Source organism: Eleginops maclovinus, chromosome 2, assembly GCF_036324505.1.
Source record: "Eleginops maclovinus isolate JMC-PN-2008 ecotype Puerto Natales chromosome 2, JC_Emac_rtc_rv5, whole genome shotgun sequence".
In the NCBI taxonomy this organism is placed as follows: Eukaryota; Metazoa; Chordata; class Actinopteri; order Perciformes; family Eleginopidae; genus Eleginops; species Eleginops maclovinus.
Window position 1 is genome coordinate 18,433,124 of NC_086350.1, and position 11,799 is coordinate 18,444,922.

The 11,799-nt window shown below is 39.8% G+C and overlaps 2 protein-coding genes across 2 annotated transcripts; one reads left to right on the forward strand and one right to left on the reverse strand.

Moving 5' to 3' along the window:
* The first annotated feature begins 2,762 nt into the window (after positions 1 to 2,762).
* On the forward strand, positions 2,763 to 6,007 carry mterf2 (mitochondrial transcription termination factor 2). Its single transcript, XM_063898826.1, has 2 exons — positions 2,763 to 3,261; positions 4,298 to 6,007. The coding sequence occupies exon 2, from the start codon at positions 4,318 to 4,320 to the stop codon at positions 5,443 to 5,445; it is 1,128 nt and encodes a 375-aa protein (XP_063754896.1). The 5' UTR covers positions 2,763 to 3,261; positions 4,298 to 4,317; the 3' UTR covers positions 5,446 to 6,007.
* Positions 6,008 to 8,435: 2,428 nt separating this feature from the next.
* zgc:153031 lies at positions 8,436 to 11,627 on the reverse strand. The gene is made up of 6 exons (XM_063900411.1): positions 11,410 to 11,627; positions 10,914 to 10,963; positions 10,685 to 10,790; positions 10,444 to 10,570; positions 9,288 to 9,403; positions 8,436 to 8,780 (listed from the first exon to the last, which is right to left on the reverse strand). The coding sequence occupies exons 1-6, from the start codon at positions 11,514 to 11,516 to the stop codon at positions 8,690 to 8,692; spliced, it is 597 nt and encodes a 198-aa protein (XP_063756481.1). The 5' UTR covers positions 11,517 to 11,627; the 3' UTR covers positions 8,436 to 8,689.
* Positions 11,628 to 11,799: the final 172 nt, after the last annotated feature.

Genomic DNA, 11,799 nt, shown 5'->3' on the forward strand with positions numbered 1-11,799 from the left:
TGGTTTCATATCTTTCAACAGTTGAGCAATATGATTATGCAACATAAAAACTGTAAAATTCAAATAGCTTCAAGATCATAAAAACATAAAAGAGAACATAAAAAATTAGAAACATTTGTGGTCATCTTTTCTTCTACAAGTGGCTTTATCATGTTGCACTTTGCACCACAACAAATGTGTTTCATAGTGAAGATTTGACATTGTAGCTGTCTTTGGAAATGTATAACTCCTTTTTTAATCACAAAAAATAGCAGGGAGAGTATATCTGTTCATTACAAATAGCTCCGTTATATTTTGCTGGCCTGATCTCCTGCCCAATAAGTTAATGTGTCACCACAAATCCAATGTTGACTTTGCTCTAAAAGAGACCACTCTAAAAATCAATGCATTTCTTACTGGTGATGCATTCAAGATAAAACGCCTTGAGTTTTAAATTGCACATCCAGGAAACACAATAGGAGCAGCAAAAGAATAAACCTTACACAATACACAATGTAAAGCAGAACGTCTTTTACTCTTACATTAGAGTTTAATTAGATTAAAGTTTCCTTTATCAAGAACTGTGTTGTTTGTGTTAAAGCAGGTTCTCTCTTTCTCTCGGTATCTCAGGCTGTAAATGCCCGAGGCTTTCTCCAGTATTATATGACAGATTACGCTGTCTGGAAAACCCCATACTTTAACCAACAGTGCAGGAAGTGGGTCAGAGGATAATTTTTGTATCAAATTATGCCTTTGCAGTGGACAATAGAAACTATTTTTGAATTTTATTTGGACAAAATTGCCTCTGTGATGAGGCATATTTAATTTCCTAACTCAACAAAGCAGCACCCGGTGTGCGAGCATCTGAAATGAGTCAACAGTACCAAATTGTGCTTGAGGTGGCCCAGTGGCAGTTTGGAAAAGCTTGTACTTTCATCCATACTTTACATCTGTGTGCTAACATTTAAACAGGAAAAACCTCCATTAGTATCCTCTTGTTGCTGCTATTATTCTCTTTGTTTAGGTGACTGTGCTGTTACCTGGCAACAGTTGAACCCTTAATTTGAGTGTTATAAAAAAACACAAAAGGTTTCAGTAAGTATGTGGTGTTATATCACAAGTCCAGGCAAGTTATGCACATTTGACACCGCCAGCATATTTGTCAGAGGAGTAATTGGATCTCAGTCCCAAAAGATCTGGGAACTTGAATTCTGCATACTGAACTGTATCCTCTATGCATTTGTTGCATATCTTTGTCCAGTAGGCTTCCAAATGTTTTTGCTTGTATTGGCTCTTAAACAAACCTGCTTAAGTTCCTCATACCTGCAGAAATAACAGGAGAAATATAGCAAGACTTGTTTCATACTGATTGCGTGACTTTGCTTCAACACTTGATACCAGCAAGGGAAACGTTCAACAGGTTGAGAAGAAGGGCGAAAGAAAGGGTTTACTCTGCAGGCCTCCATGTTGTTTTATGCCAATGCTCCCCAAAAAAATAATCTCCTTTCCCATGAAACACGTGTCTCTTCTCTGTGTTGTGCTTGGACACAATCTATCTATCATATAATAAATATCCATGCACTCTGATGACCAACTCATCCCTGTCAACATATTGGGTAAAGGAAAGACACACCAACCTGTTTTCCTTTGAGGCACATCATCTGTTTACTGGTACATAAACTCTAATGAACCTAGCTACCCACTCAGCAGCAGCGGCTCTCGTGCTGCTGAGGGAACAGCTTGCAGAGCTGGTGATCAAGCATCATGATTAAGCACCAACTGTGAGAAAACTCTCCGTGTGTTCAGTCCAATTCAGCCCTGCACTGATTAGACTCATCAGGGCCCAATATGCTGCAGGGCTTGGAGGCGCACCAACTGCTGTTTGAGATACAGACTTTTGCCAAAAATATTTCACTACTGGACATATGGACTGCAATAAAAGAGCAGAGCTTTGAAAGGAGGAATAACATAGGGCATTGGGAGCATGCAAAGAATTAACACTTTTTTCACATTGTGCATGATGCAGTACAAAAAGAAAATGAAAGTTATTTCAGGGTCACATTTATAGTTTTCACAACGTGTTTCTCTCAAGCACTGGACACCTATGTGTGATGCTGGGTGCAGAAAACAACACAGACATATCTCTATTAATAGCAGAAGAAGAAACCAGTTTCATAACACAACTTTGGTTGGATGGGAAATGATGCTGCTGAAGAGTTTGGAGTGTATGATCTGAAGATAAGTCCTTCCGTTGTGTTTCCTTTTGTGGCTCGCTCCATGGATGCTTGTTTGGTCTGAAATATACTTGTATTTGTTAGAGATTAAAAGGAAAGGAAATAATAAGATAGACTTAAAAAGTGCATTTGAATACTATGTTAACAATAGGGGGTTTCAAACATATCAACACAGATAGTGTTAAGAAACCTGAGACAGTAGTGACAGGATTTGGAGTGGCAGTACCGGAAAAGAGTTTTGGAATCAGCAGAAGAGTAAAAACATGGGCAGGTAAAGCTTCTGTGGGTTCCAGCACATTGGAATGTGAGGGGAAATAAGAAGGCGGATAGGGCTTTAAGGAAGGGTATTGTAAAAATGCAAATAAATGTCAGTAAGGCAGGGTGGGACAAAGAGGGTAAAAGGAGGCATCTACATCAAATACAAAATAGTGTCAGAGAGTTATGAGGGAAGGGAGTGGTAATAGTCAGGAAACAATTTTTACCAGATATAGATTGGGGCACTGAACAAAACATTAACAATAATAGGAAAGAATATGTGGTGTATTAAATCTGTTCATATGCAAAGTTAGGTACTTTCTGAGGTCAAAGGTTGGGTAGGAAGAATGTTGCGTAATAGGAGGTCGTAAACAACATCTGGAATACGTCAGGGGGCCCCTATGAATGGATACATGTCACTTTAGTGGGGCACACGTTGTTGTCAGGAGTAGGAATCAATAGAACACGTAATAAGATTTAAAAGTATGACACACACGGAGCGATGTTGAGAAATAATTTATATTATCAGGGCATTGTTATATTTCTTAAGGGGGACAGGGATTTTCATAGGATTTGAGGTTGTGTTTTTTTTTATGTCATTTTTTTGTGAGACATTTAGAATGAGAACTCTTAAGTGTTTTCTGATCCACACTACAGCAGAAGAGTGGCGGTAATGCACCATTAAGCTGGATGCCAACTGTCGTAGCACCCGAAAAGAGGAGAAGAAGAAGAAGAAGCAGAAGAAGAAGAGAGTTTCATAACAAAACGTCACTTCCTCTGACCGCTGCTTAAGGTAACTCATTTTATTAAAAGATGCCAATATACTAGCTAAACCTTTAACATATTTACACCACTGTGTCAGCAGTTACTGATAGTTGCCATGTTAAGCCATATGGATAAATTACGTGATGTTCCGCGAGCCTACTGTCTCTTAGTTAGCTAACTAGAAGGCTACATAGCCTACCTAGCATGTTTCTAAAAATAAAAAAAACAGCAGTTCATTTAAGGAAACTTTTATTTTGAAAGTGCGTTATGACTGTATTAACGTATCCGCGAAAACTCTGGTGAGATGTTAGGATGATCGTGACAGATGTGCATTAAGGTTACTCATTATAGTCACATCATTAACATCTGGCACCGGCTGAGCAGAATAATATAGAATACTGTGTTTTGAGAAGGCTGTGGTTGTTATAATGACTGGTTTTGAATGAGAGGGTGGGACAGCTTTGTGCATGATGTGCAACAATGTTGATAATGGTTCAGGAAATGTGTTAATGTTCGCAAAAAGTAAACATCTTGGTTCACTCTGTGTTGAAGCAGCCTGGAGATTAAATTACAGATTCCCTTTGTATCACTACATAAACAGCAACTCAGTTTAAGACAGTTAGGAGTCCTATTGTATTTTAGTGGGGGGGAAATGGATACATTACAAATCCTGTCAGCATTCTATAAATACTTGTTTTAAAGGGGGAAGTTTATATAAACTAGCACAGCTTACTTTTCCTATCTTTGGGGCTTAGTGACAAGTCAACAGTAAGTCCCAGAAAAAAACCCTGACTGTGCATAAAGTTAGGAGGATATTGTTGTACAACTGCCTAAGATTTCTGTGAATAGAGAAACAAAAACGGTTTACATTTGGTAGTATCCGGTCTTGATAGGAGCACATGAGCAACTATGACAGATCTTTGGCCTTTCATAGAATCAGAACTGCTGATTCCATTGTTTGATTCATGTTGGATATGTCATTCTGCATCACTGTAATCCAATGTGCAGCTCACTGCTACTTCAGAAAGGGAAGCTATACATTCTTTCCTCTCTTGGTCCTTTAGGTGATCTGCCTCATGACTCAATGTTGCGTTTGATTGCAACATCCCTGTGCCTCAGATGCCAATGTGCTGCAGCTCTTCCTTTACACATAAGAACATGTGCAACACTCATCCCAGCAGAGAACCAGCAGACTGTGGAGGCTCTCTATGATCTCTCTGTGGACATCCAGAAGGTGCGGAAACTAAATGGCTGGGTCCTGCATCAGAGCCAAGCCTACACTAAGGAGGTTGCAGACCTGCTGAAGGACTTGGGTGCCTCGGGCCCAGTCATTGCCCGTATCCTCACAGTTCACCCTGAGGCGGTTCTCTGCCAGCCGGAGCAGATGCAGACTCAGAAGGAGCTGTGGATGTCCGTGTGCCCGAAACAGAAAGACCTGGTTGGTATCATTGAGAATTTCCCAGCCTCCTTTTTCACTTCCTCCAGCCACCACGACAACCAGCGGAACAATATCACTTTCTTCCAAAGCCTAAACTTAAACAAGAGAATTATCACTAAGCTCATGGCCAGCGCTCCGCAGAGCTTCAGTCGACCGGTAGAGCAGAACGAGGTGATGGTGCGCACCCTCCAGCAGTCCTACCAGGATCTTGGGGGGGAGGAGGCCAACATGAAGATCTGGCTCCAGAAGCTGCTGAGTCAGAACCCGTATGTACTCCTGAAGCCCCCTGAGGTGCTAAGGGAGAACCTGCTGTTCCTGAGAGACAAGGGCTTCAGCACGGCCGAGCTCCTCCACCTACTCTCCAAACTCAGAGGATTTGTCACCGAGCTGAACCCTGACAGCATGCGCCGCACCCTGGCATACTCGCAGGATACCATCTGCTGCTCCGAGGCAGAGCTGCGGCACATTGTCCTCAACTGCCCGGCTCTGCTTTACTACCCTGACGATATTCTGGCCGAGCGCTTTAAGGGCCTGCTCAGCGCTGGAATCAGCATGTCACAAATCAAAGAGACTCCGACCGTTTTAGAGCTGACCACTCAGATAGTGAATTATCGCATCCAGCGACTGAGGGTGCACAGGTATGACGTAAGGACAGGTAGTCTAGAGGTCCTTAATGGCACCAAAAAAGACTTTGAGATGAGCTATGGAAAGTTACAGCTACGTAGTGAAAGACCTATTTTCAACCCTGTCGCCCCTCTAAAGGTAGATGACTGACAGAAGATGTATGGATTAAATCAACAGAATTAAAGTTTAACTGGATGTGTAATAGAATTCTTATTATTTATGTTATTCAGTGTTGGATTAAAGTGTGCACCTATTTCAAACATATGATTTATAATGGGATACAACCCACATATATCTATATATGCCTCTTTAACTTGTGTGTATGTAGGAATTTTATGGGTGTAAATACGGGCTTAAATTTATATTCAAGGTGTGCAAATGACCTTTATTTCCTTGTGGGAAAAAAAAAGGTAATTTAAATCCAATCAAAAAAAGTACTTTTGAGTCATGAGACAAGCCCTTTTTCCTGTAATAAGGAGTAAATCTTAAAACAAATGCAAAAATGCATAGAATAAAAGTTCACACTGCTCAAAGAATACTCACCATTTTTCAGTCTGAAAATAATTGCATCACACTTTTACTGCAAGACTAAATTCATGTTGTGTGATTATGTATCAACTTCCCAGAGAGTAAGACAAATGCATTGGCATCAAAATATGTCACGCTTTTTAGGAGAGAGTCCCTTGCCAAATAAAGAATGTCTTACAGCTTATTTGCAAGTTACTTTATTACAATAGCTTCACATAAAACACTGCACGATATAACTGGGTAATGAGTATAAGTGCGGACAAACAAGGCTGTTCAAAGCTTTTTATTAACAGCCTTTGTAAGTGACTTCTTTTCACACAATTTTCTTGGCAGCACTGTTTCCCTCAGGGAAGAAATCTAACCGTCCTGGTTTTGAATTGTTAGTTTATAGATGGAGACACTTTATTATAAGCCATTTCACTACAGAAATGTCATTATCATTTCAAAGGAGTTCAAATTCTATTGAAAGATGAGAAAAAGAAGTCAGGAACATTTCCGATGATTTGGAAACGTTTTCGTTAAATGCATTCTGCAATATTTATTCAAAAAGCAGCTTTAGTTCATTCATATAAAATAGATTTTCCATTATATTTGGCTTTATTAATGAGCTTTTCCTGTCTGTGTGCGTCATTCTGAGGTAAAAAGACTGATTTTGGGTTAGTGCCCACATTTACTTAAGTGTCGGCCACAAAATCAATATACAATTTTACTGCGCATTGTCTAACCAATGAAGGGCATTGCAAAAAGGTTGTGTTTTGAATGTGTCTTAATATTTCAAAGCCAGCAAAAGCCCTTCAAGCATGTGAAAGAGTGCCTATAATGGGAGTGGGCTCCACGGCTAATGAAGCTATGACTTTATGCCTGAAGGTTCCCTTGCTGTGTAAAATGGGGGTCATAACAAAAACAGAGAGAGGACTTGTGTGTCCAGAGGGATGAGGTTGGACGGGAGGGGGGATTATATACATTAACAACTTCCACTGCCCATCTGCTGCTTCCTGCATCACTCAGCAAGGCTCTGTAGTCATGGTGATAGCCACTGGGCAGATGATGCGAAAGTGAGTGCATCTGGTAATGAATTTGTGCTCAGCAGATGGATGCTTGAGTTCATTTTTAAACCATTCACAACATGGAACCCCTGAGGGCAGTACAACAGGAGTGCACTGCAGCTGATGTACTGACGGTTTCTAAAACACAGACATCCGTGACATTTTCTTAAACTCATCAAGGTTGAGTCTTTGCTCGGCAATAAATATAAGGAGTTATTCAGGATGGGACAAGGCCTCAGGTGTATAAATGCAAGTCACCTCTATTTCTTACCCGCCGTCCTCTTGTCCTCTTCGACCGTGTCGTGCCGCGTTGTGGGTTTGAATTACGAAGACAAGCCAGAGAGGTTAATAAGAGGGAGTATAAATTGTACTTTTTCATTTCAAACACAACACCGGTTGATATTCGCCACGCTTAACAAATTGCTTTTATGGATTATATCTCACCTGAAACAGATGACATCTGCAATTAAACGCTATGATTTCCAGCTGAAGTCAAGACTTGGATGACAACTCAACAGTAAATATTGCTCAGTGGGAGTAACATTTTTATTTTGAAGTATATTCATCAAAACAAGCTAATGCAGGAGAAAAAAACATGTTGTCAACTGAAATAGTCCCTATTTCTCAAAGGAAAATACTGTGTTCACCACTAAAGACAATTACAAGTTACAATACATATTCATATTTGTTTTCACAAAGCTAGAAAATTAGTTTTCTGTTATTACTTCTCCTTACCTCCATACTGTTGAGATAAATAACCATGCTGCGGGAGGAAAATTAACAACACATTGATGAAAGGTCAATGCCCAAAAAGTAAATAAGTAAGGTTTAATGTAAAACCACTCGGTCATTAGTGAAAAAAGCACACCGGACAGAGTGATCACGGAGCCCAACAGGAAGTGAAGGGATCTTGATCACCCTTCGCCAGAGGGCTCCATGATCACTCTGTTTTACTTAACCTTTGAACAGTTCAAATTGACCAATCAGAATTGAGTCTTCAACTAAGCCGTGTATTAACTGGAGTTAAAATACTGGGCACCTCCACTGCCATACCCCGGGCTCCAAGCCATCAATCCTGCCGATAGCACTAAAACGTATCTATGGCCCAATATTTGTATTGGATTTCAGGTCAGCCATGAAACCCTCAGCCAAAGCTTTAAAACATAATGTTGAACTAAATCAATATGAATAAAGGCTTTGTATATTAACAAGGTACAAGAAAAGTAAAATAGTTTAAAATGTATTCACAACACACCCTTGAAACAACTGTATTTATTCAAGATTGTTTACAAGATTGAAGACAAACACATCACGTTAGCCCCATAATAACCTTCAGCCAGTAGTCATTTTCTACTGACAATTTAACCATCATAAAGAAAGTCATTAATGACCACCTGTACATGAACCCTTAGGTGTGTGTGTGTGTGTGTGTGTGTGTGTGTGTGTGTGTAATCCAAGTTGGTGGTTAAATCATATTTGCATATTCAGTTCCCAGGCACATTTGGTCATTCCTTTTCTCATTGATTTGCCTCCATCTAGTGGCAACAAGCATCACATACAGCCAGATGAAGAAAGATTGTTTGATTTATTTGTGTATACATATTTTTTAATGAAAGTAATTTCACATAAACATCAGTTTTTTCTTAATGCAATTCTTACCATTTTCATTTACAAACACTATCAAAATCACAAAAGACTAGACTTTCCATATAATACAAAAAGAATTAGCAAGACTTTGGCTTTCCCTGTCCATGGGTTGACTCGGCACTCAGTCTGGAAAGGTGATAAAGTAATGAGCAAGTTCTGTCTCTGTAAATTGTCTAAGCCTTGTCGCCGGTTTCTCTCTTGAATACTTGGAATTGGTACTTAACGCCCTCCTCTTCTTGAATTTCACTCGGTACACCAGGAAATCTGGTTAGGAAACAAAATTTAAAAAAAGCTTTGTGAGTTTATTAAAAGAACAAAAAACTGGCAAACACAATAATTAAATAGATAAACATTATCCATACATAAAATACATTTTTAATGGAATAAAACCTAGTGACATAGAACAAGTAAAATACTCTTTAATTAGTAGTTGTGATGTACTGTATCACCTCAAATAGTAAAAAGACAGAATAGTACCAAAGACAAGATCTACTTTAGTCCATTATTTAGTCATTTAGTCTTGAAATTTAGTGCATACAACTTTAAATAATAAAAGAGAAACCCCCAACAGTGATGGCAGCAAACACTTTTTAAATGAAAGGCTGGCCTATGGATGGTGCTGGTGTTTATTTTGTAACAGAAGGCAAAAATAACTTTCTCATGGGGCGTCAGCAAAGTTTAAAAACAACTTTGAATGTCACTTCTCACGGTTTAGACGTGGGGTCAGGACAATACGCAATATAATGGTCTGAGGATGAGATGGACACTCACCCTTCTTGTAGTTTAAAGAGTTCTCTGTCAAACTCGGGGAAGAAAACGTCGCAGTCAAAATCTGCCATGACCTTCGTCAAGTAAACCAAGTCACACCACCGGTGCTGCAGAGCTTCCTGAACAGAAGAATGAACAGAGACTAGTCACATTGACAGTGTTAACAACATGGCTTTTCTTTTCCAATTTGGCACATTTATGGGACACAAATAAGCCTCTATTGTAAAGGAAGAACATACTGACATTTTAAGGAAAAAATCCATTAGTTGCAAAAGACAGCTCTGCATACTTGTGACTCCACATAGCACTGCCAACGTTAACAGTTTATTGTTTACCAAACCTGCTGGTGTGATGACATCTTAATGTTTGAATCAACAAGGAATAGGATGTACCTTTATAATTAGCTCGCCTCCTGTTAATAATTTGTGCAGACCACATTCGGCTTCATGCAAGAAGCTAACAGAATACATTTCTTCTTTGTGTTCCTATCCACAGTTTGTTCTTGATATGTCACTACCTTTTTAATTCTGGGATTCACATGGGTTTTATTTAATTGTGGCTTTCGTTTACGAGCACTCTTACCAAGACAAAATAAAAACATTCATAAATGTTTTGTCTAGCGCAAGGAAGCACCGGTTTAAGAAACATAACATAAAAACACTCAATCGCAATCAAATTAAGATTATTATAGGTTTTAGAGTAGTTATAACAACTGGATTATTATATTAATGAGCTAAAGATTTACTAGTGTCCACTATAAGACTATAAAAACCCTTAGGAGGACGATATTTCAACATCTCTATGGCTAACACACTAGCCTTACATTCTTTTTCCTGTACCGTGAGAACTGTTCCTTGAGTTTTACTAGAACTGGAGTTCTTCTTCTAACAGGTATTTTTGGTGTGATCGCTTTAATATTTTGGCACGTCTCAGAATACTTGCACATGAAACTGGAGACCCATTGCCTCAAAAAGGTTGTACACACCAACATCAATAAAGTGTTTTAATTAGTCTGATTGAGTAGACCCATTTGAAGTCTGGTAGAGTTGGTTATTCTGGAGTCATGCGAGGACAGGGGCCACATCTAATTTCCCCAAACTGATTTTTCTGCCATGCTCCCTGCCATATGTATCATGAGGCTTCAATGAGACAAGCTTACCTTGTAAACCTGCATTCCTCCAACAATCCAGATGGTCTCTATCAGGTCAGCGAGGGGGGGGGTCCCAGCCAGGTGGACAACTGCCTCTAGGTCTGAACACACAAAGTGGGCATGATCTGGAGGTGAGCTGTAAGAGGAGAAATGTTTGTTATTTTCACAAGAACAAATATGGGATTGATTTATAGATAACCCAACACAAACTGGAGTCTTAAAGCAGATGTTAGTGGGAGAGAGCACTCACTCCAGTGTTGAACTCAGCACCGCATGAAGAGTATTGGGCAGTGGGAAAGTGCTTTGTGGGTGGGAGAACCAGCACAGTTTTCCCCACACCACCATGTTGAACTTTCCTGAAATGAAAAAGAATAACATATTTGACCCTCCACATCTCAACGTTTGCACATTTTAAAACATAGCCTTAAATAAGGAGGCTATAATATGATTTAATATGGACGTTGAGGCATAGGCCCTACCTGGTCTCGACACCCCTGTGACTTTGTTCAGGAACCACTGAAATTCCGATCTGGTGGAGTGAAATGTTGAATATTAAAATCAGACAGAAAAAAAGTCAACTGTTAACCAAAATAACGCCATGTAGCCTACTGTAGTTTCCACATACAGCAAAGAATAACAACAACACTTCTGGAACCCATATATAAGTTCATGTATTGAAAAATAGTGCATTGGACTGTAAAAATAGCTCTTAGTAGCTGCTTTAATGCAAGCAATAGTAAAAGAAAGAAAAAAAGACTAAGAAAGAGCGATGTAATTAAAGACGAAACTAAGCATTTGATTATGAGACTCACTATTGAGCTGTATTTGAGCATTGTCAATATCTAGACCAATTGAAGTCTATATGCCTATATTATACAGATGTTACTAGGCTCTCTTCGATACAACGGCACCTCATTACACTTCCTGACTGAATGATAGATAGAAGAGACGTCATCACAAAGGTTTCACTCATACGGTAAACTCCAGGGCATTTTCCCGTCTTTCCCGATGCCCATGTCATTGCAGGCCGCCGCGATGAGGCGAACAGGCTTCCTCTGCACTTTGGCCTGAGTATTTTCCATCTTCAGCGTGTAGTCAATTAAACACAGGATCGACGATCTGCAACACGACCTACCTCTGTGTGCAGGAGCAATTTATTCAGGCTCAACTATCACCGCCCACTGACGGGCAGCAGCCATTGGACACGGAGGAGCTCCTCCAGCGGATCATCAATGCCATTTTCACAGCATTCTTCTTTCTGCACAGAGCCTGCCGAGGCTAACAGCACGACACTGAGTGGTGCTCACACACAACGTGACTCACTCACAAAGTAGACGGTCATTGGTTACAGAATATTCACTTACT

Coding starts and splice junctions, on each gene's coding strand:
- mterf2 (XM_063898826.1), top strand. CDS start 4,318: ATGTTGCGTTTGATTGCAACATCCCTGTGCCTCAGATGCCAATGTGCT.
- zgc:153031 (XM_063900411.1), bottom strand. CDS start 11,516: ATGGAAAATACTCAGGCCAAAGTGCAGAGGAAGCCTGTTCGCCTCATC. Junction 10,964..11,409: donor AAAATGCCCTGGAGTTTACC/GTATGAGTGAAA, acceptor TCACTCCACCAG/ATCGGAATTTCAGTGGTTCC. Junction 10,571..10,684: donor GTGCTGAGTTCAACACTGGA/GTGAGTGCTCTC, acceptor CTCCTCTTACAG/CTCACCTCCAGATCATGCCC.